The 25,834-nt window shown below is 39.2% G+C and overlaps 1 protein-coding gene across 1 annotated transcript in view; it reads left to right on the top strand.

Moving 5' to 3' along the window:
• ALDH7A1 (aldehyde dehydrogenase 7 family member A1) overlaps positions 1-25,834 on the top strand; it is a 760,748-nt gene that overhangs the window by 237,540 nt on the left and 497,374 nt on the right. The window contains exon 5 of the mRNA XM_044060782.1: positions 6,929-7,052. Coding sequence (XP_043916717.1) covers positions 6,929-7,052 — 124 coding nt within the window. The remainder of the gene's footprint in view (positions 1-6,928; positions 7,053-25,834) is intronic.

Below are 25,834 nucleotides of genomic sequence, written 5' to 3'. Positions count from 1 at the left end.
AGCTAAAAGATTATTAAAGAACATGAAACCCTTCACTGCACTCCACTCTATCTTCCTTAGGAAGACAGCAGATAAAATAACTGATATTTATTTATAACCTCCCACTTACTACAGGAATTGTTCAGCAGCCCTGGAACATTCTGTCATTATACTTCTGCTTAAGGTACCCCAGCCCAGAACCCATAAAGACGATTGACCTATTTCCTCTGTCTTCTTTCAAAAATTTCTGAAAAAGTTCTTTATAAGCAGATGCTTAAGTACTTTTTAACAACTATGGTCTTCTGTCTGATATACAGCTTGGCTTCAGAAATGGTTTTAGCACAACCAACACTGTACTGTCATCATCTGACACTGTCTGCAGTAACAAGACAGTCTGTCTACAGATGGCATTTTTGTGGACATGGCCGGTGCCTTTGAAACTGTTGACTACAACATTTTGCTGGCTAAGTTTCAAAAATTTAGTTTGGGAGAAAATGTCATTGCCTGGTTCCATATTTATCTTGGCAGCAGGACCTTTCATGTTTACTCTAACCACCAGTTGTCCACTAATGGAACACTAAAAACAGGTGTCCTCCAAGGCTGTCTTCTAGGCCCATCACTATTTACTTTATTCACTAATGGCAGTACTGATGACGTACCTGAACTTTAACCTTACCCTTTATGCAGATGATAGCCCATCAAATAGATGCACCACATTCCTGCAATCTCAACTTCAGCAGTCCTTCTCTAATCTTTGAAAGTGGTTGAACAAAATAACCTCCAAATTAACTACACACAGAAAATAAAAATGTTTTTCTCCCCTTACAATGCCTGTCAACTTCCTGTCCTTATGATCTTGGACAATAGCAAGCATATTATTTATTCCTTTTGTAACGGAGTACAAATACTTATCCCTATCCCTTGACTCTACATAAACTTTGCAACTCACACTCATAATTTCATTAATAGTGTTTCACAGCTAATACTGTGCTATATGATATTGTATTGGCTGTCTGTTGAAATGTCAGCATTTGAAATGCCAAGTGTCGACAAGCTAAAAAAGAGGAAAACTGTAAGAAAAGAGCAAATGTCAGATTGCGGTTTTCCTTTAAACTTTTTTGCATGGGGCAAGCCATCCTACTTCTCTTTTCACAGACAAAAAAAGTGTTTGCATGCATTTTTATGCACGATTACACTTTTCTGTGTAAAACGAAAAGTTTGTTTTGCAGCCTTTAAAAAATAGTGTTTTAAAGATTTGTTCCAAATGCAGAAGACTAAACTAACAAGAGCAGTGTTTACAGCGTTAATGTTAATGGGTGGGCAGAAGGCACTTGGGTTCCATCTGTAATTATGCTGGATTAGGGTAAGTAGATAGTTGTGTAACAGATATGTAATTGCCGAACTTTTAAATTAATAGTTTGGCAAAAAAAAAAATAATAATTTTTTACCAAACCGTTAATTTAATATCATGGAAATTATCAGCAAGGACATTGGTAACCTACAGACACTGATCCCATCCCAGTTTGCTTTGGTAAGGGAAGATCTTTAACCTAGTGGACCTCTTTGAGAGAATCAGCGTGGTAATGGATGAGGGTAGATGACTGTGCATGCTGCTTATCTTGACCTGGCTAAGGCATTCAGTATGATCCCCCACTCGGGTATTGTTGATAAACCAAACCGAACTGGGAATAAATCCCTACATAACTCACTGGATTGCCAACTGGCTCGCATAATAGGACCCAAGAAGTCAGGATTGGTGAGACCACCTTCACCAAGAGGCTGGTCACCAGTAGAGTACCTAAGAGATCCATGTTGGTCCCACTTCTGTTTGGTACTACTACTACTCTGAGGTCAATGTTAGTCATGGGCCTCTGGCTCACCAAGTTCGCAGATGGCTGTAACTTGAGCTGTCCTAGATTCCTGTCACGACACTAATGTCCTGCAAGATGGCCCAACAGACAAATAACTTGTGCCAAAGCCATGGTTTAAAACTCAATGCAAAGAAGTGCATTATAGTGCCCTTTGGGAAAATGTCCACACAAGTCAATTACTCCGGCATATAAGGTACACAAGGACACAATTCAGTTTGGTTGCAAGACTGTGGTTATTTTAAAGGCCCTGGTGGTCGTTAGCCTAGTATATACATATATACCTGTGAACCGATATTTACTCTGATTTTGGTCCTGCACAGCTTTCCGTTTGATTTTTTAACAAAGATGTTGAGACATATTGAGAGATGTACAGTATTTTGTTCTGACAACAGAGAGCTAAGAAGATAAATTCCTGTGTGACGTAATTATTAATTAAATTGAACACCGTAAATCATTTGAGGTGTACAATCAGTAATACAGGTGGCTGTAATTGATTGTCATGCATGTGTGTCTGTTTCGTCTGTGTGCAGTTTTATATAGTTATATCTTACTATACCCACCCACCTAGATTTTCTGTTTCTATCTACTCTTCTGATTAGTCACTCCAAACAGAGACCACACAGCTTGTTAGACCCCAGTCTGCTTTTCAGTATGGAAAATAAGCTTTTTCTAAAACAGCATCTGACGTGGATTTCACTGCTCCCTCAGTTACGGAAAATAAAAAAACTTTCCTCAATTCTAACAGGAACTAAAACAATTATCTTCTCACAATACACATTGTTCCATTAAAATTAAAGTATGTTTTCCTTTTCTCATACTGATAGTTTTATGCTTTTATGACTAAACCCTAACCATTTGAGCACCTCCGATATCAGTGACTGACTTCTTGTATTATCACTATGTAAATAATGTGCTTTATGCATGTTTTATTTATTCTCTATCTGCTATGCATTGTCAAAATATTTTTTTCTTTCATAGTACTGTGTCATTTTCTCAAATATAAGACTATATGTTAAATCATCCCGTAGTATAAAAAAATCTGGCCCAATTCATAATTGAAATGGGCCTTTTATTGAGCTCATCTACCCAGTTAAAAACCTTATTAAGTAAATGAACTCCATAGAGCTTCTTAACTTTTTTTGGCAGCTTTGATTTCACTCTGGTATTTCCCACTGCTACCCATAAATTTGTATATGTTTGGATACTCCTTGGACTCTCAGTAGTGACATCACCACAGACCTTATTAAATGCAGGGATTTAAGACTTTGACTAATTTTTTTTTTTATTCATACTTGACCAACACCTTGTCATGGACAGTGCTAGTGACCATAATTTGGTTGTTATGGCATGTAACAGTGCTATTTCTGGAACATTAGCCTCAACTGTTGTACATCCAAGGTCTACACTTGTGTTGAGCTGTGATTTGAACATGAGCTTCAAGTGATGCAGAGAGTTGAAGTCTGGAACTCAATAGTCTATGGACATGCCTGCTTAAGGATCGTCTTAGTGCACAATATGTTCTGTCATACGTAACTTTCTAATAAGAATGCAGCTTACCTATCCAGTGAGTGTTCTGCTGAAGTTGTTTGTCCTGTTGCTTTTATGAGTGGTCTGTGGGCTGTGTAGCCTGGCCTGCCTTACTGCTGAGAAAACATTTTTTGTCTCATCACTGTGAGGAGGCAGTATTTATTTGTAGAAAAGGCTGCAAATAAAAGGAATTTCTTATCCAAAAGTGTAATGGTTGAGAATGGCATTAGATCTTTGATCATGATGCCAAAGTTTTTCAGGGCAGAAATTGGGTACATTGACTTTAGTGAATTGTAAAAATGATTTTATCTTCACATTCTACCGGTTATGGACTTGATCCAGGCCCAGCCAAGTTGGTGAAATCGTAACTGCAGCTTCTTGAACCAGGTTTTCCTCCAAACTGTTCACACTTCTTTGAGGCCGGGTTCCTTCTTTAAAAGAGGAATCGATTACCCCAGCCTCAATGAGCATCCTTTCTGATTGCATGGGAAATTACTGCCTAGTCTCTGACCTTCCCGTCATGGGTAATATTAATGAGAAAGTGGGTACTCGTGCAGGTGTATTCTTATGTCATCACATGACTTGTTTGATCGTATCAGTGTGTATTTAGATCTCAGCATGATACTTGGGCTACCCATATTTGTGTTGTACGTAATTAAAATCCTGAATATTGTATTCATAAAGTGGCCAAATGTACTCTAATTGCAAAGTCAACATGGGAATGGAAAAAGGAAATGTTGACAGCAGAGATGATTGCAAGTAAGGGTATCGAAAATAGGCAAGAGGGGGGTGGAATTTCCTGGAGAAAGTAAAGTTAGCGAATGAACCAAGTTATTGGGATTAAGTAAGTAGAGAAGGAAAGGCAATAGAGTAGGATGAGGCCAAGTAGATATTTGGACTGCAGGCTAGAGGCTGCCTTCCCTTCCAGGAATTGATGTCAGAGCATAGGCAAAGAGAAAGAGATGTAGGAGTCCTAAGTGAAAGACCAACTGTAGTAAGGTTTTTAGTTAAGTCTGAAACAGAAGCTGATGTTAAAAACGGATAACTGGGATGTAAAATATTGCATGATAACTATAAGAATCAATTGGAGGAGGTTAGAAAAGATTTGGGAAAAGACTGAAAATGTAATATACAAAGGAACAATGGGAGGACATCTCCCAAGTGTGTAACGCAATCCAGAAGGTTAGGGTTTTTGCGTGGAAGTTTTGGCATAGATATTTTTATACCCCAAACAAACTTCAGAGATTTTTTCCTTAGGCAGGTAGCAAATGCCGATGGTGTGAATGGAATGAGAGAGGTGATCAGACACTTTTTATTTTGGGGGGAGGGGGGCAACAAGTTTTTAGATTTTAAAATTTCCTCCAGAGTACTCTGCCATAAATGTTGGGGCATTGAATCACTCTAACTAAATTATTCTTTTTAATGTGGGATGCAGGATCTGAATTGCTTAGAAATTGAAATTCAAATAAGCAGTTACAAGAAAATCAGAATCTCAACCAACTGTAAGCGAACTATTGAAAATTTAAGCGGTAAAAGCAATGGAAGCAGGATCTTTAGAAAAGTTGTTGTCTCTTTCGGCTTTTCCTGGTTAGGGGTCGCCACAACGGAACTCCGGTCTGCTAATGGTTGGCAGTAGATTTTTATGTGCCGAGTTGCCAGCCCTGATGCACAACCTTCAACGAAGGTAAGCCCATTCACGCATGGCTCCACACAGAAGACGCTCTAGCTGAGAATCGAACACGACAACATCTTACTGTGAGGCGACAACACTACCACAGCACCACCACCACCGTTCAGGATCTTTAGAAAAGTGAAGGCGCAAATTACATAAAAATAAATGGGGATGGAATTTGTGGGAACAATGCAAGCAGAATACTGTTCATGAGGAGGAGGAGTGAAATTTAAGGGAAAGCAGGAACTGAGCAATGTAGTAATGTTGAATTGAATGAAAATTGTTAAAATGTATATTGCAGGAAACTAAAAAAGATCTTAGTATAACTTGTTTTATTTTGTATTACTGTATATGTACTTTTGCCAGTTTTTAAATGTCATGTCTAATAAAAATGTGTAAAAATAGTATTTTTTGCTGCACTTTAGCCAGGTAGTTGAGGACTTACGAGTTATTGTGAAAGGTCAGTGTGCTGTGTGAATATATACTTCTGTAACAGTGGTAGTTGTGTCAGAAGTTTACTTTTCTTTACCGTCTGTACACATTATGTGTGCATGTAGGTGGATTCCATGCTGTAGCGCAGTGGGTGAATGTTAAACAAGTGTGGGACCAGAGAGGGTTAAACCTCTCAAGTTCTATGACCTGATGACCACAGATGTGAAACAGACTTTTCACTGTGAATGTGGTATATGTAACAATCCTTTGTTGAATGATATTAATAAGAAAGTGCAAGGGGAGTTATAATCTAATCATATGTATGTGTGTATGTGATATATATATATATATATATATATATATATATATATATATATATATACACATACATACGCAAATATATAATGTGTGTGTTTGTATGTATAGGTTCAGGTTCATAGATTAGTACTAGGCTAACTGCCCTTGCAAGCCATTGTAAGCCTAGATAATTATCCCTTTTGGGACTCAAACCCTGTACCTTGTGTTTGTAAGGCAAACACCTTATCCATTAGACCACCCCATGGATCTACTTTTCTTTGTCGAAATTTCATTATTTCGAAAAAGAAAAGCAAAAGCCCACTTATGCGAAAGTGCACGTTCGTGAATACATCTTCAATGAGCCGGTAAAAAAACAAAAAGGAAAGACAAAAAACACTTTTGCAGGGGGGCAAGCCCCTCTGCAGCCCCCACACCCCCACTACTTAAATATACTAACTCCAAGATCGCAGTACAGTGGGGAAATGGGTGAATTCCCTTTTCCTCACTGTAGTGTGCTTTGATGCTGCAGTGTTTCCTGTTTTGTTTCTTTACCGGTTCGTTGAACTGATATCCGCGAAAGTGCACTTTCGTTTAAGTGCACTTTTGCTTAGGTGGGCTTCTACTTTTCTTTTTCGAAATAATGAAATTTCGACAAAGAAAAATAGACATATATAGATGTTTGTTGTTGTTTGTCTTTCGGCTTTGTACACTGTAACTAATTACAGACTTTAAACACAGATGTATGTAAAATTGCAGAGAAGTAAAACTGCCTACAAACTGTAACGGAGCATGTCTCTGTGTCCCAGGTTAACACCAGAGTTAAGGAGTACTTAGTCTGACTCAGCCATGACAGACCCACTTTTAGAGGAGGCCCGGGAGAGAAAGGCTCCACATTTAATAAATCTTTCAGGATGTCATACAGTACAGAGCGGTACAAGAAGATAGCAGAAGTGAAACTACCATGGCATCGTCTTAGCTTGTACCTTTACGAGTATTATTGCAAAAAACGAAAGCTACACTTTTTTTGTTCTGACATGCATAAAACACAGTTGTAGGTTGTAAGGAAAGACTGTATGGTTAAGTCTCTACACTTAAAACATTTCTTTAACATATGCGGTCTGTGATTTTTAAGCCATTTTCTTTATTGCAGATTTCTCTGGAGATGGGCAAGATACACGTAGAGGGCATAGGGGAAGTGCAGGAGTATGTGGACATCTGTGATTATGCTGTTGGCTTGTCTCGAATGATAGGAGGACCTGTCCTGCCATCAGAAAGTACGTAACTGCAGAATATAAGTTAATTGAGCATTTTTTTGTAGTAATATTTCTAATCTATTTAACATGAGAGATGAATTTGGATTTAAGAGGTTTTATTTTTGTGGCTGTCTTACAATGTGATAAAATTTTGAAAATTAACCATTTCTTTCTCTATTAAGACAGACACAGTATAACTAAATACAGTCTGTGGAAAGAATCAGAAGGATTAAAAGTGAAAAACTTGAGGGAGGATATTTTATATTATTAGTTATACGCTTGCAATCAGAATGCAGATTTTACTTTTTCGTGTGTTGTATTTATTTCTTCTTACTGTCTAAGCAGTAATTTCCTGTGAGATACTGAAGTTTGTTTGTGTGTTTCGGCTTTTCCCAGTTAGGGGTCGCCACAGCGGAACTCCAGTCTGCTAATGATTGGTAGTGGATTTTTACGTACCGGGTTACCAGCCCTGACGCACAACCTTCAACGAAGGCACGCCCCATTCACGTATGCCTCCACACACAAGACACTCTAGCTGAGAATCAAATGGGACAACGTCTTGCTATGAGCCGACAACGCTACCGCAGCACCACCACCGCATAAGCAGTAATTTCTTGTGAGATACTGAAGTAAAGGGTCTATATTAGATCACCGAACTCTTAAAAAAAAGAGCTTTATGTGATTAATTGACCCTATGTAAGCGAAAGCTTACGATTTTGAACTGTCAGAACAACTATTTTTTTCTTCTAGGGATAAAAATCACTGTTCCAACAAAAAAAAAAAAAAATACTTTAAACATTACATTAAGTGGGTGGGCTTTGCCCCCCCCCCCGCACCCTCCGATGTGGGGGCTGTGCCCCCAACACCACCCCTACTTAAATATAACAACTACGAGACCACACTACAGTGCCGAAAACGGCAAAGTAACGAAGCAGCCAAGCGAATTCTTTCCCAGGGAAAGAATTCACTTGAGCCGCTTCGATATTTTGCCTTTTCAGGCTTTTGAGTTTGACCAAGACGCATTCGAAAGAATGTGTCTTCGGTCTTCTAATAGGGAACCGAAGTAAACCTGTACCAGGTATTCCTAACAACTTCACCCACTGTCTGCTTCTTAACTCAGAATAGCTTGAACTGGAACCACCATTAAGTGACAAGTGAATCTTTTTTCTGTTACTTTAGTTTAATTTTGGTCATCATTGTAATAAAACAAAATTGTTTTTGTTAATGTCAGGAAGCTGCAGTTTGGTCCAGTCTGCAGGATTACTTTGAACAGGAAATTGAGTTGTACACCCATTGGGGGAAAAAAAAAAGTTGCGATACCTGGCAACTCTCAGATGAATTTGTGGTGTGGAGAAAGACAGAAAAAAATACACAAATAGACTTCTTATCAGTTAGGTGGTTATTGCTTAGTTCACTTCATTCTACCCCCAACAAATTTTATTTCACACATGGACTCTTGTTACAGTCTGTAGCTGGGCATATCTGCACTGCAGAATTAATTAACATTTATCTTTCACTTCGCACACTCACATAGTTGCTAAACAAACAAAAATATACAGTAAACCTGTGTACAATATTTTCTTTGCACAATTCATCTTTTTTTTGGACATGTGTAAGTCAGTGCAGATTGAAATGTCTGCCTAGAATTTTTGATATACATTTCTTTCAAGCCGTTCGATTCTAGTGCTTGCTTGAAGAATGTATGCACTTTGTGTTCTGTTATATCTTTGGTGCATGCCTTCCCAAAGCAGCTACAGTTGGATGTACACTTATAGGAGCAGAGTCGTCTTTGATAGATTGGACCTGCAGAGCATTCTTTTGGGTTGCACTTCCTTATGTTAGGTAATTTGCCTTCTTGTTTTTATTCTAAGCTTTTCTGATCGATTCTACAGACAGATCTTAACTTCATTGCTGCTCTGTTAGTAAGATGTTACATACTAATGTCCAAGTGTTCAATGGATTCGTAGATGCTCATATTGGTCAGTTTATCCTCCCTTTTTACTCCAAGTACCAGTGTCTTTATTACTCTGTACACATATAAAATAACAAAATGTTGCCAGGTGGGTTTTATTGTAATTAATCCTCTCACTGACATGTCAGAAAGGCGCCTTGGTTTAGTTGGAGTGAAGTTCTGCAGCAGTGGTCATTCCCCTTTAACCCAGATGTCAGGGATGCTGACATGAAACACTAGTGGTAGGGGCAAGGCTTACTGGATTTTGGGTACTGTAACTTTCTCTTGGAGAGATGCAGAGTAGCAGTTTAATGACAACCCATTTATCGGACCTTTTTCAGTAGTCTTTGTGGAAGATTTGCTGATAGGTTGAGTACTTTTTGTCAATACTTTCTACTTTATCTGTTGTATTCAGTCTATTCATATTTTGTAGACTAAAATGAGTACAATACTTTAAAAAAAAAAAAAAAAAAAAAGTCAAACTTCTGATTCATTCACCCATGTATAAACTAATTCAGTCACACAAACTACACACCGAAACTGGAAATTTAATTGGACTACCTTTTACTGAAAGATCTCTTGTTTGCTGTGAATGAACATTGGATTCTGGATAATAAAAGGCTTGGGCTTGTGGCTGCTTTGTGATTCTGCTCACAACATGATGACCTTCATGGCGACAGTTAAATACCTTTCTTAAAAAGATACAGAAGAAGCATATACAGTGAATTTGAGATGAAGGATGGAAGTTTTCCTGATTGTTCCCGAGTTTCACTAGTTTGTAAAGTATTTGAAACTTTTTTTTTTTTTTTTTTTTTTTTGGGGAGCATTTGGTCAGTGATCATTTTAACTGCTTATATCCTGAAAAGAGAAATTAAGTAGTAGTCACAGTTAGCTGTGTTAAGCTTTTTGGTAATTATGGAGGCAAACCGCATAGTGAATGATGCTTAGGCTGTGCTTTTGCAGTCTATCTCTTGCATGAAAACATGAAATGATGAAGCAGAAAATGGTCTTTGCGAGTGGGGTCATGTCTGTGATTTGACCTGAGTGAGTTTGAAATTGTAAAGCTATATCCCTTCAACTAATAATCATTGCTATGAGGAGGTTGGAGAGACATTAGATTTGTGTGTGATGGCTGTTGAACTGTTTCAGCAAGAAAATGATAATTTAAAAGAGAAATATATAATAGTGATTGGAACCTGAACAGCTAAAAGAAAAATAAACTGCACATTTATGGAGCCTGAATGTTCAGACAAAATTTGGGGAGCACTGTAGAAACCAAGTGTTACTGTGGTCAAACCCAAAGGTAGTAATAACCAGTAAACAAAACAATACCTTCTAAAACAGTATCCGACCCACGGTGATGGGGTAACCAAATAACTTTTTTTTTTTTTTTTTTTTTTATATTGCGGGCAGCGTTTTTTATTATATGTTGAGCTCTTTTGTCTACTCAGAGACTTCATCAGAGAGAGCACTGTCAAAAAACAAGTGAAAGGTTTGAAACAGAAGACAAGGATTACTATACAAAGACCATCTGTGTGGCATTAAAAGGACCAGGAGTCATAATTGGCCAGTATGGAGCTGCATTTGTGTTTTTGTGTGAGGGTGTCTCATTCAGGGCAGTGTCATGTCAATGTTAAAGAACATGGCCATTACTTTGATAAAATGACAACATTGAGGTAATAGACTTACTGGAAATAACACTAAAGAATTTGGAAAATAGAAATCAAGATAAGATGAAGAATTCCAAAATGAGCATGTAATTAGATTGGTACTGATAGAAGCAGCCCTATGTGCTGTCACTAGGTAGTAGTTTCAGTTTAAAAAAAAAAAAAGACAAGCATAAGATTTGTGGACAACGAAAAGGTGGGGGTGCACATACAGCTAAAATTTTTTTTTTTTCTGGTTCACAAAACTAGCCCAGGAGCATAGGATCATAAGATTATAGGAAGTTACTAGGCTTTTGCCCTTGAGGCCCTTACAAGCCTAGCCAAGAATTTAGCCCATGTTCCGACAAGTCAGCACCCAATCCCCCTGTTCTTCAGGAACACAGGTGGAATCCCAAAAATGTATTTTCTGTTCCCCCATCCAGTTATCCAGGTTGGCTTAAAAAGGGATAATGAGGTAATCTGCTTGACGTGGAGAGGGAGTCTACTCCACAGAAGGGGGGAGTCTCTGGGACACATCTGTCCTGCCAATAAGTCCTATTGATGTCACAGACCATGTTGAGGTTGCTCATATGGGTTGCTCGAGTGGAGCTTGACATGCAGATATGCAGCAGTTCCATCAAGGTGGGGGTCTGAGACTGCTTTGTATGCCAGACAGAGGTCAACTCTGGTGAGTCTGTATGAGACTGAGTAGAGGGACAGAGCTTTTAGCATATCTGTGTAGGGTAGGTGTTAGAGGCCTTGGATCCTCCTGGTGAGGAACCTCTTTCGTCTCTCCAGCTGCTACATGTGATTTGTGAAGTACGTATCGAAAGGGGTTGTACTCAATAATGGGTCTTGTAAGGAAAGAATGCAGGGATGTTATGATCTCTTTGTCCCTGGATGAGATACTCTTCCTAATGAGGTGGGCCATGTAGAAAGCCTTCAGTACAATGGAGGCAATATGGTGATCAGAAGTCAGGTTGCTATCAACCTGGGTGCCCAAGTCCCTCACAACTGATTGCGTGCTTAGTACCTTGTTATCAATGTGATAATTTGTGGGGAAGTCACTCTCCCAAAGAGGACGATGCATTGTTTGGCATTCAATTTGAGGCCATGTTTCTGGCACCAGTCATTTGTTTGGGTGAGTCCCTTTTGCAGGATGCCCACATCACTAGGTGAATTAACAGCACCCAGCTTGCAATCATCTGCAGACTTGGTCAGCCATAGCCCACCGGTTTTGGCCTGCACCTCAGAAAAGTATATCCCAAACAGAGACTCCAAGACCAATCCCTTGTGTATGCTGCTCATTACGGGTCTACTGCTTGAGGTAGCTTCCCCTATTTTGACTAGGTGGATTGTGTCAGTGAGGCAGTTTGCTACCCATCTGATAACACAAGGATTGATACCTAGTTCAGAGAGTTTATCTATTATACCTGAGTGGGGAATAGTATTGAAGACTTTGGCCAAGTCAGGTAGGCAGTGTGCACCGTCTTCCCCTCCTCCATGGCTTTGGTGACTGTCTCAAAGAAGTTGAGCATATTTAACAGTCATGACCTCCCCTTGATGAAACCAAACTGTGTGGGATAGAGTGTTTGGAGGTTGCCAATGGCCTAGTTAAGGAGATGCATGTTAATCCGCTCCATGGCCTTGCAGACCAGGCTAGTTATGCTGATGGGTCTTTAATTTCCTGGATCAGCGGACGCTCCACTTTTGTGCAAAGGGATGGCAGTGGCTGTCCTCCATTTGGCTGGGACGAAGCCGGTACCCAGGCTTTGGTTGAATAGGGTGCCTAATGGTGCTGCAAGTTCCTGCACGAGTTCATATAGGATGCAGCCTGGGAAGTTTTTGGGTCCCATGGAGGCTGTATTTTTTGCCTTTGAGAAGGCAGTGATGACTTGCTCCCTAGAGATAAGGGGAAGAGGCAGGGGCTGGGTATGTCCTGATTTACTGATTGTTGAGGTACAGAGGGGAAGTACAGAGGGGTGACGTTTTTGCTGAACCTGTCTGCCAGCAGGTCGGCTATATCTATGGCATTTATGTATGTGGTGTCCTTGACCACCATTTCTGAGCAGATCTGAGTACTTTCTTTGAGATTGCAGACAGATGTGAAGAAGGCCTTATTGTCTTTAGTAGATGTGGCCAGTTTTTTGCTTTGGAGGATTTCACTAGTCCTCTTAATTGCTTGCTCAGGCTAAGGAGAGATTGCTTCCAGTTTGGCACTTGCTCCTTTTTGGTCCTGGACAGCAGTTTTTTTCTTTTTATTATAGAGTTTATTTATTGTAGATGTCCACCAGACAGGTTCACTCTTCCTTGAGGAGGAGGATTATGTCCTATCTGGTATTCCTGATTCCATGCAGCTATATAAATGCTTGTGTAGTACTTTGGTGTAGGTTTGGACCTTTGTGCCAGTTCCTATGGAGGAGGAGGGGGCTGTTGAAGCTGTTTATACCTTCTTTCAGGAGGCTGTAATCAGCTTTGGAGAAGTTTTTTTTTTTGTTTGACTCTAGCTGTGGGGGGGGTCTTACCAGGGAGGATGGCACTGTAGGGATGCTGTAGTAGTTACTCATGTTGGTTAATACCAAGTCCAAGATACTATCACCTATTGTGGGGGTGTCGACCAGCTGATCCAAAGCATTTGCATTGATGAAATCAAGGAATCCCTGGGCATTTGTATATTGACATGAGTTCTTCCAGTCTATGGTTGGATAGTTAGTCACCCAGGATCAGGGTAAAGGGTTGAATCTTGATAGACTCGAAGAGGTCCAGGTAGGTGGAGTGGACATTTTGAGTCAAAGTCGGGGGCCTGCAGCTAGCTATGATTTGAATAGGGGTCTTGTCAACAGTTAACTGCACCTGGTATGTCTCCTGTATGTCATACTGTTTGACCAGCATGGAGGTGTGTATGTCTTTAATATACATTGAAACTCCACCTCTTTTTGCTTTGCTGCTCACGGTTTGGGGTCTGAATTTATGAGGATGAGTAACCTGGTATGGCTGGGGTGCTCTCTGCAGCTCTGAACAATGTTTCTGTGACTGCACAAATGTCAACATCTTCCAGGATTAAGAATGCTTATAATGAGCGCAGTTTCTTGTTTAGACTCCTAGCGTTTAGCAGCATGATCTTTAATTTGCATTTTGATGAAATTTTCATGTTGGCAGTTTTGACCTCATGGCATTACCTAAAAAGGACATTATGGGAGAGGAAAGAGCCTTTGCCAGAAGCCTGAAGCCCAAGGGCGACAGATGTAGGCCATCTCTGGCAAAGCATCATCTGTTGATCTTTTCTTCCCAGGCTGTCAGGTACTGGATCACTTTGGAATGACACCAAAAACTAAGACAGTTGTTAGTCATTTTCTGTTTGTATTGAGGCATCATTCTGGGTGTTGGTAGAATGCTGCTTAAGGCTAGGGACATACCTGCTTGGGACACATATTTAGTGAGGTCGATCATGTCTCTCTTCTTATAGTCCAGGGAGGTACATCTCCAGTCATTCATGCCAACATGGACTATGACAGAGCCATAACAGTACCTGTTGTTGAGGGACTTGAGTGCATGTGTGATATGGTGGAGTCTGTCACCTGACAAACAGCTAACTGTGACTTTCTCCTTATACAGCCTGGTGAGGAGCACATATGGGTGTCTCACAATAGAGTCTCCTATGACTAATCTGTTGGGTTTATGGGTTAGGCCTTAGTGGCTGTGAGACACGGGTGTGTGGACTGTGTGTGGGGTGGTGGGCTGTGGTGTTCGTGTGTCTTTTTGACTCTGAGGTCTATTTTGTTTTGGTATGATTTTGTTGAGGACCTCTGCATATGTGTGCGTGTTATGTACTTGTGGTGGTATTTGAGGTGTGGTGAGTGTGGTGATTGTGTTGACAGCATTCTCAGTGCCAGATATACTGGCTTGTGAGGGAGAGAGCATAGACTCTAGGTTCTTAATGTAACTGCAACTCTCAGAAACTGTGTTCCTTGGTGGTAGTAGTAGAGGGTTGTCCATGTACTTGAGGCAGTTGCTACACTGTCTCAGGATGCCCATATCAACCAGACTGGCAGGAGAAACCACAGGAAATGGTCTATCCATATTTGTTAGAATCTGAGGGAGAGATGCCAGAGAGCACTAAGGGGGTAAAGGGCAGAAGGTTTAAAAAGAGTACTGCTTGGTGATCACACAAGTGCTACTAAGGGAAACTTTGTAGCTGGAATACCTCGCAATGGATTAAAAAGAGTGCAGTTGCGGTGGGTGATGCTCAACAAGCCAAAACCAGTTCAAACACAGGGTTTAAATATCACAAAATATCACAGAAGGGAAACACAAGATGGCTGCCAGAAACACAGAAGGCAAAAGCAAACAGCTCTGTATGCAGCAAACTTGTACGCAGACTACTACTCAATTGAATGGTTAGTAATGCAGTAAAACTCACAGTAAAGCACAGATTATCCACTTACAAACAAAACCGGAAGTCAAAGTATGAAAAAATACAGTTAAACAGTAATGAAATGCTACAGTTAAATAGTAGTAAAATGCAGTTAAACAGTAATGAATTGCAGTAAATAGCAATGAAATACAGTTAAACAGTAATCAGTGCAAATGTAATAAATTAGGTATAAGGCACAGATAAAAACTATAGCCAAGTACAAATGCAATAAAATAAGTGAACATAAATGAAAAAACGCTTAGATTAGTCTTGGAGTCTCTTGAATTTTGTAAAATGTCCCAGAGAGGATGTACCTCAGCAGAGTCTGGTTCATACAAGGCCAAACCAGCTCAACTGCGGGGTTTAAGTAACACAACAAAATAGAAGATTCTAGTAACACAGAAATCTAGCTAATCCTGCTAGCCCTGCTTTCTTTACCAATCATCCCGTGCCAGACAAGGTCCAGGCAGCACTGCTGCTCTCACTAGCAGAGAAGATGGACCCCTACCAACACAAGATGGCAGCAAACCTGTATCCAGATGATGCTACTAGGTTTAAGGGTTAAGAAGACAGTAACACTCACAGAAAAGCACATATTAACCACTTACAAAAAACAGAACACACAATATGAAAAAATACAGTTAAACAGTAAGCAGAGCCAGATCATTGTCATATTGCTAGACAGGGGTCCAGGGAAGTAAATATTGTGGGAAGAAATATCCAGGGAATTGTTATGGCTAGGCTTGTATAGGCCCTAGGGCCGATAGCCTAGTACCAACCTATGAACCTATATGGGGCCCTAGGTGGGTAATGGATCACCTACCCCCCACAGCAGCTCCCCTAGCCATTCACTGTCTCGTTACTTGGCTATTTCTCCCCATTCACCATTAACATTGTTCAAACCTGTCAGTGTGCATGATATTTTCTTTACTTCTACAATGATTACAGATATTTGGAATTATTTTAAAACATATTTCAAATCTTATAGCACAAACGGTGATTGCCATTTGCTAAACAAAACATTACAGGGAAAACAGACTTGGCACAAACAGTAAACATCTCTGTCCTTAAAACTCAGTCATTGAGACAACATTGAAACCCACATTTAAAGGATACCATAGGCCCCTTGCACACATTTTAGGACCATGCATACATGCATGTGTTTTTTGATTCACCTTTCTAATTGTATTAAATTGTATTCCTTTTTATAATGCAGGACTGCTTGTTTTTTTTTTTTTTTTTTTTATTTTACATTTGTTGACCGGGCTAGTCTAACTGGATATATGTCCATTTTCAGTAGAGGCCCGGGAAGATAAGCTCCAAGACAGAACCATGAAAACAACACATAACAAATAAACAGTAAGCAAGAGTCATATTTACAATGCATATTACAGGTTAACACAGAATATTCAGTGAGGACAACAACCTAACAGTGCAGAATGCAGGTATAATACAGCATACTGGTATAATACATAATATATAATATAATAAAAGAAAAAATAAATAAAAAAGGAAGGCAGGATAATTGTATTTCATAAAGAATTTCCTCAATAATAAGTATCCACAGAGGTTGGAAATATTTTAATTCTAGAGGGAGATAGCAATTATGGTCAATAAGGAAGGTATAACAGGTCATGAGTAGTATGGGGTAGGCAGAGCCAAGTTTGAAGAGACAGATGACTAGTCCGGTTTAGTACAGGGGCATAACCAGTGTGTTCTGAGGAAAAGTTTCAGTTTGTTTTTGAAGAGTGATAATGAGGGAAGTGAGGAAAGGTCACTGGGGAGAAGATTCCAGGCTTTTCCAACAGCATTAGAGAAGAGATAATCGCCAGTCTTGATGCTAGGTTTAGAAGTATGTACAAGAAGTTTGTGAGATGACCGTAAGAACTTCAGATTTTTATAGGGGGTGATGAGGGTGGATAGAATAGGAGTATTGGAAGGTTTATAAAGAGTGTTACGGGATATGGATAGTTGGTGGAATTTAATCTGGTTTTGTTAGATTGTGTTTTAAATTTGTAGTTTTGAAAATTTTTTCAGTAAGCAATGAGAGAAAACATATGAACCAACACTGACAAAGCTACCCATTTCAGAACAGTTTAACCGTAAAAGGCCATTCCAACTTCAGATGACTTAAGGTCTATAACTTAGTAAATGTGACTGTAGGAATGGTCATGGTCTGTGTAAAGTGATTTGCTTTATAGACAATTGGAGACGAGGTAAACATTGGATTGCAGAGTAAAGATAATTAGCAGCTTATAGCCTTTTATTATTTTGCACTAAACTGCTAAATATTTAAGCCCTTCTTTTAAAAATTGCTAACAGTCGAAATTAATTTTAGTGCTTTTATGCATTGCCGAACCTGTACCTTTTAAGTATGATCATAGCGTCATGATGTAATACGCTGATTTACACTTCCTATGCTGTGAAGAGTCATGGAGAGCGATTTTGGGTATGTGAGTTTGAGTCTTTAACTTTTTGCAGGTTGAAATGATTTTAAATTATTGTGGAGGGTTAGGATTGTATTTAATAGGGAGTTGCTGTTTTCATGCTTTGTGATGGTCTGACGAAGCAACCTGCATGGTCAAGAAAACACTTACCTGATTTTATTAAACGTTCTGATTTTATTAAACATTGTGATTTTATCTCAGCCGTGTGTTGGTTGTCCACTTTTTTGTTCAATTTTGTGCTTATTTTAACTTATAGTGGTGCACTATTAGTCCTATGGGTGTTTTTTGTCTATTTTGCTTTGTTCAGTTGAGTGAATGGTATGGTTGTCAGGTGGTGGTCTTTTTACTGAAATAGCAGAAACTGTTATGCAAAACCTAAGTGAGGATTATTGGTCTGTGGTTCAGAACGTTCTTGTTTGTTATTCTACACTGGATGATCTAAATAATTATTACAACAATGAGATGCCAGAAGAAATAAAACGTTAAACAGACCTGTGTCTGCACAAGATGTATGGCCATGTTAAACATGATCTTAACATGAAAGTAATGTATTTAACATATCTGGTGGTGAATCATCTCTGTGACTATAAAGTCATGTCATTGATGCAGCTGAACTGTATTTAGTTTGTTGCAGACATGCTGTAGGAACTTGCAATAGGGGAAGAGGTAGTTCTGTGACAATCCAAAAGACTATGCTTACTGTTGTGGGGTATACCACCATGAATCCAGTGACAGAAAGCATAACAGAATGGGAGATTGCAGTGCTCTTGGGGTTTGATTCTCACCTCCAGAGAATCGACCAGTGGGCAAAGCAATTCATTAAAGAATGTCTAGTGGCCACAGCTTTAAAGCAGTGGCATCAAACTCTTAAGACTCGAGAGGTAGATAACAATGAGCCTATTCAGTAAAAAAAAAAAAAAAAAAACAGGCTGACATTGCCAATGATTTCCTGGAATATTTTGTCTTGGAGCCCTTGTTTTCAGAGTATTGAAAATTGGCTATGAATAACTGCATTATGTTCTTGTTTACAAATTGGCTAACAATTATTTTAATAAAAAGATGTGAAAGTTTATATATATATATATATATATATATATATATATATATATATATATATATATACAGTGGTCTATGAAACATTTCCCTTCTAAAATGTAGATTCCCTTTTATACACACAAACTGCTTTGTTAAACTAAAGGTATCAATATATATATATATATATATATACCAGGGACACGACACTGACACAGATGTTTTGTAGAGGGAAAGTTTTCTTCATCTCTCATGTGGGGCTTCACTCTATACCCCTTTACTTAGTACACTGATTTCACTCTGCATCCCTTTACTTAGTACATTGATTTCACTCTACACCCCCTTTACTTAGTACACCGATTTCACTCTGCATCCCTTTACTTAGTACATTGATTTCACTCTACACCCCCTTTACTTAGTACACTGATTTCACTCTGCATCCCTTTACTTAGTACATTGATTTCATTCTACACCCCTTTACTTAGTACACTAATTTCACAGGTACATAACTATGCAGAGAGGGGAAACAATTTAAAAGGAAAGTATATTGCTGCAGTTTCCCAGAACTGCAAACACAGTTGGGGGAAGTGTAACGTCAGGAACTCTGTATATGGGGGGGGGGGGGGGGTTAAAGATTCAATAAAGACAACACAACTAGTTTTAGGTGACCCTTATATACACATATGCATGTTACTGGTGCAGTACTTATGAATTCACCTTTAAAGTCAGTAAATGTAGCATCACAGTACTTAACAAAAAAGACAAAACATGAAAATTAAATAAAAAGTCATATCCTAAAATATGGCAGTGTTTTTAAAGATTTAACAGTGACAGACAATAAAGAAAACTTTAGATATCCCAAAGAAAAAATGTTTGATCACTAAAAACTTTCAAACTTCATTATACATACCCAAATGACGACTGCTCCCACATAAAAGGCTTTCCAAGGTTCAAGCACATTAATTATAACTGTCAGTTTAACAAAGAGGCATGTAATAAATGGATAGTGGAACTTATTTGGGCATTAATAGGGAAGATAGACATTTCTTCAGAAAATGTAGCTATAGAGTAGGATAAACTGAAAATGGAGTTTAAAAATAGGGTTGAAGTAAAAGAAAGAGATATGTTTATAAAGTAATAAGAATTATTTAGAGGGATTGATAAAGGTATTGCAGAGTAGGGGGGATCTCACAGAAAAAGTAAAGGCACACCTGCACAGTGCTGTAGAGAAAATAAGGGGTTACCTGGATAATATGCATGAGTTTAGACAGATTGCTGTTAACTTTTTTTTTTTTTTGCTATTATGCAGAAGCTTTTAGCAGAATGGCTCAGGCAACAGAAAGTCAAAAGGCTTGTTGCAAACCTTAGAGATTCTGTAACAAGGAAAATAACTAGGGAGCCTGTAGAGGTATTAGAAATATTTTGGAAATTTTATGAAACTGTGTATAAAGCAGAGAACTGGGGAAATCAAGGGAAAGTGCAAATGGAAACATTTCTGGAAGAATTAAAATATGCCTTTACTTTTACACAGGTCTGGCATTTTTTTATCGACCAGAGGAGAAGTTGTGGATAGCAATTAATAAAGAGTTGAAAGATTTTAACTGGGAGAGGAAAAAGGCAAGAGTCAAATTGAATAAGCTGACCCTTCCAAACGAACAGTGTGATTTGGGATTACCTGATTTGAAAGTGTATTTCAGAGCTACACAGTTATGTATAGCGCAAACGAAGAGCTATAATTCAAAGTGGAAATGGATGGTGATGAAACAGGAGAATTTTAAGAAATAAGGAGAGACTGGGATTTTGGATGAATATCCTTAAGGAGAGCAACGACAACCATACAGATTATATTCATAAAGTAAAAGCATTATAAGAACTAAACCAATATGGGAATGGAGAAAGGAGATTTTGCTGAAAGAGATGACTGCAATTAGGGGTACAGGGAATAGGCAAGAGGTGGTTGGAATTTACTGTAGAAGACTAGCAAAGGGGCCAAGATAGTGTGAGCAAATAACTAGAGAGGGGAAAGGTAATAAAATTGGAGGAGGCCAAGAATAGGCAAAGAGAAAGAAGTAGAGGGATCCTAAATGAAAGACCAACACTGGTAGAGTTTTTAGTAGCATCTAGAATAGAAGCTGCAGTGAAAAAAAAAAGGATAATTAGTAAGCCATATAAAATATAACAATATAACTATAGGAATCAATCAGAACAGGTTAAAAAGGATTGGGAAGAAAGACTGGGTAAAGCAATTCACAAAGAAACAGTGGGAGGATGTATGTATGGCCCCAAATATTGCAACAGAGTCTAGAAAATGTATTACCTTTTCTTGGAAGTATCTGCATAGATATTTTTATACCCCAAGCAGACTCAAAATAATTTTTCCTTCGGTAGGCTGCAAGATATAATGGGGAAGAAATAGGTAATATGGACATTTGTTTTGGGAGTGTAATAAGTTGGCAGACTTGAATTCTCTTCAGACTACTATGTTAGAAATACCGGGTGAGCAAATTGTTGTAACTAAGGTAATTATTTTTGATCTGTGATACAGAATCAGAATTGCCTAGAGATGCGAAGGCCTTGCTGACTTTAATTCTGGTAGCTGCCAAAATGCAATAACTAGGAAAGGGAAATCTGAGTCTAAACTAATTGTACTGTAAGTACTGAATATAGTAACTGAAATAAAAGGACTGGACGTGGGAGTTTAGAAGTGGGTAGGAGAAAATTACATAGAAAAAAATGGGAATTGTGGGAACAATGCATGCAGAATAATTCTTTGTAGGAGGAATGAGGTTTAAGGGAAGGCAGGAATTGAATGAGCTATGTAATGTTTGACTGGCGACGACTGTATAGTTGATTATAAGCAATGTCTAATGTTTGCAACTGAAAATGTCAGTATGGTTTGTTTTCATTTATACATATGTATGATTGCCAATGTCACAAGTCATAATTCAGTCAAGATGTTTCTTATTTAAAAAACAAAAAATATTAATTATAGCTTTTATATAGGAAAATAAATTATTATATTCAAGTTCCTATATCATTGATATGTTTCATATATTAAAAGCAAGGTTAGGAAAATTGAACAGGTACAAGCTGATAACATTACCTTATTTCTTAAAGTACATTCATAAGTTGCATATTTATATTTAGAAAATATTTCTGGATAAATAAGTAATAAATCAGGAAACAAGAAAGCACATAACCTCATTACTTGACATGATCTATAAAATCTAATTTTAAGTAAGTTTTAAAATTGACATTATAGGTATGTATTAATATGAAAAAGAAGCTAACTTGCTAACCTTACCTTATATGTGAACAAATTCTGTTCGCATATTACATGTTTACATACCAAAGATATTTCTGTATAAAGTAATAAACCAGTAAATAAGAAAAAGTATGAGGGGATTCATAAAGGTTACCACAAAGTCTACAGTATGTGTAGACTTTGTATAACTTTTTGAATTCAAGAACAGCCCTACCACAATGCCTTTTCTATTCTCTTAGGTTACACAAAATGTATGTATAATGTACACTTTGTGGTAACCTCTTTGAGTCTGCCCATAGCCTCATTACTTAACTTTATCTATAAAATGTTATTCTAAATGTGTACAAAATTGTCATAGATATAGCTTATAGAATATAAATTATATAAATATATGAAAAACTGTCCAATTTATCATACCAAAAGGTTCATCTTTAATTCATTGTCTAAACCAGGAGAGTGTAAATTTCCTTATTTAAAAAATAAATGTTAGGTAGTCCGATCTCACCTTCATTATTACATATGGGTTCGGAGCCGATTTACAAGCTGTAAGACTTCTGGTTGGCTCATGGCTAAGCAGGTATCCCATGGTGCACTAGTACAATCCCCAGATCTTGTTTGCCACATCGACGAGTTCGGTTGTGCTTCTCTTGGCTCTGGCTAAGTTTTTTTCAAAATTCTTTATATTCAATGCTTTATTGTATATTTAGTGTTGCTAATAGATTAGGCAGTTGTATTGCTTGCTCTTTGTGAGTGCAACTTAGTTTAATAGTTGTTATTGGTATCCTGTGTACCAGTTAGTTTAGGCGCCATTGCGCATTTGTTGATATTAGGCAGAGTTTTTGGCGGTTTTCCACGTTTAGTCAACAGGGGCTCCTGTTGTCTTGTCTGTTGTTATTCTAACCTTTTTTTGGTCACCTTTGGCAGTTAGTTCTGCTATCTTGACATTGTTTGTTTTTGGCGGGGATCTGCTTGTGAATTTACTAGGATTGCAAGTATACTACCTGTTTTACTTTAGGAATATAGACATTTATTGTGTATTTTATGGTTTCTGTTGTGTGCATGGGCTTTCTTTTCTGGTCTTTTTAAGGTAGAAGACCTAGTTTCACTACACCTGGCTAGGCCCATTTAAGTTAGAGGACCTAGTCCTCATGTAACTCCTTTAACTAGCTTTCTCTGCACCGGGCTAGACCCGTTTAAGTTAGAGGACCTAGTCCTCCTTTTCTCCTTTTCAATCTCTCTGGGTTGTGTGTGTGTGTGTGTGTGTGTGTGTGTGTGTGTAGTATGTCCAAGGAAAGTAAGGAGCATAAACTCTCGGGGTTCAAAAAGTGCATGCAATGCTCCCAAAAGTTGTCCTTAATGGATGGCCACAGTAGCTGTAGTAGCTGTGTCTACTGCCTAGGAGCCATTCACTTACAGGAGTTGTTTGTTCTGCCATGCTTTCTCTCCTAGAGTGTTACAGGAGAGAGAGAACCCCACAAACCTGCACCTCCCGTCACAAACCAGACAACACATAAAACACAAAATCAATGTGCCGCACAATCACAGCCCTTAAGGTGAAATAACATACCTAACACACTAGTATTAGGTGACTCAATAGTCAAGCACATTGACGTCCCACTCACTAGGCTGGACAAGGAGAAGGTTACTGTTAGCTGCTTATCGGGAGCCAGAATCCGCCACATAACACAAGCACTCAGGTCACTCCAGAACAAGGACAAATATGACTCTGTCATTGTTCATGTTGGTGTGAATGACCTGAGACGTACCTCCCTGGACTACATGAAAAGAGACATGGAAGAGCTCTCTGATCATGTAGCCCAGGCGGATATGACCCTGACCCTGAGTAGCATCCTGCCCCTCACCAAGAATGATGCCTCAGAATAAAGAAAAAATGATCAATTTCAACAATTGGCTAAGCTTCTGGTGTCATTCAAAGGGGATCCAGTGTCTGTCAGCCTGGGATGACATGCTCGACAAGCCGAGCTGCTTCCCAAAAGACGGCTTGCACCTGTCACCCCTTGGCTTTCGAATACTGGCCAAGGCTCTTGCTGCCCCCCATAGTGCCTTTTTTAGGCAAGGCTCAAAATTCAAACCCGCCACTGTAAACAGCACAAGTAAAAAAAATGAGGGTTATGCTACTCAACGCCAGAAGTTTAAATCTTAAAATGCATGCGCTCGAAGCACTCCTAAGTATGGAGAACGTCGACATATGTGCAGTAACTGAAACCTGGTTCAAGGCTCCAGAGCACTCCAGCACTACTGGGCTACAACTCATACCATACATATTTCGGCCATAGAACACTGACCGAAACACAAAAGGAGGGGGTGTGTGTATCCATATTCATCAAGGATACCCACACCTCCAAGTTAGTGGCGTAGCATGATACCTCTGAGATCATCCATGTGCAACTAACATCGGGCAAATCTGCAATGCAAATTGTGGCTTGCTATAGATCACCCTCCATGACCTAGGACCACCACTCCGCCTTTCTGGAGACACTGGAAAATATGAAGGTCCTACCGAACACCCTGATATTGGGCGATTTCAATTACCCTACCATTAACTGGGAAAACTAGTTGAGTACAAACTCCCAGGCTCAGCACTTCCTGGAATTTATCAACTCAAATGCCCTGGATCAGCTGGTAAACTCCCCTACCAGAGGCCACAACATATTGGACCTGGTCATCACCAACATGGGCAACAAGTGTTCTGTACCGGAGGTCAACCCATCACTGGTTAGATCAGACGATAAACTAATCACCCTGGATGTCCACACCCCACCACCACCCCCAATCAAGGAAACCACAGTGAAAAACTTTTCTAAAGCAAACTTCACCTTACTTAAGGCAGAGGTGGTAAGTTTCACAGCCCCCACGCTAATGGATAACACTGCCCAAGATGCAGAATCCTTTACAATTGCACTCTGTGAGCACCTACAAGGATGCATGGATCGTGCCATCCCTAGCAAAACCAAGACTCATTCCCCTAAGAGAGGGAAACCAGTCTGGTGGACCCCTGCCATAAACAGGTTATACAACAGAAGGAGGAAACTAGTTCAGAAAAAAAAGCAAATCCCAAGAAGGAAAGACATCCCTGATAAGTATCAGTAAGAAACTCAGGTCCCTCATAAAATCATCCAAGGCTAACTTGGAAAGAAAAATAGCCAAGGATTCGAAAGATTACCACAAAGCCTTCTTTAGCTATGTCAAGAATCTAAGTGGCAACTCGCAGATATGCTCTGAGCTAGTGCAAAATAGCTCAGTTAATCAGTGGGGCGGCGAAAGCCGACACACTCTGGCTGGCTTATAGCCTAGTACCTACCTATGAACCTATAACCTATGAACTCATACTCAAGGGTCTCTTGAAACCATGCTTTGAGGAAGCACTATCCAGTTTTTTGGCTTCCTCCAAGTCTGTGAAATCAAAATCCTCAAAAAGGCCTTCTCTGGCACCGGCTGGTGTTTCAAAGCCACCTCCTAAATAGTCGAAACAATCCAAATTTGCCTCCTCGATTCCTCAGCCTTATCAGCACTCTTGATGTGGAGCCCGAATGCGCTTCTGTGGGACCGGTCAGGGGTCGCATTTCTTTGTACCAAGAAGCTTGGCTAAATATCACCCAAGACAAGTGGGTACAAAGAGTTGTTACCAGAGGCTATATCATACCCTTTTCCCTATCACCATTTGTTCCCAAAGGATCCCAGATATACCACCCAATCACAGGGATTGGGCAGCTGTGGAGATCAACAAGTTGCGTGTAAAAAGAGTCATCCAGCCTGTCCCAGCAGACCAGATAGGATCCAGAACTTACTCCAGGTTCTTTTTAGTTTCAAAACGAACCGGAGATTGGAGGCCAATATTGGACCTCAGCAGATTGAATGAATCAGTGAAGAAGGACAAGTTTCGGATTGTACCACTGCAGTCTATACTCCCGTTATTAGGGAAAGACTTTTGGATGTGCTCTCTGGATCTTCAGGACGCCTACTACCACATAAAAATGGACAAGGCGTCCAGAAGCCATCTATGCTTCTGGCTGGGAGCCAGTCACCA

Source organism: Protopterus annectens, chromosome 2.part0, assembly GCF_019279795.1.
Source record: "Protopterus annectens isolate FY-2018-M chromosome 2.part0, PAN1.0, whole genome shotgun sequence".
Taxonomy (NCBI): Eukaryota; Metazoa; Chordata; order Ceratodontiformes; family Protopteridae; genus Protopterus; species Protopterus annectens.
The sequence above is the reverse complement of the archived record's forward strand: the minus strand, read 5'-3'. Positions and strand labels throughout refer to the sequence as shown.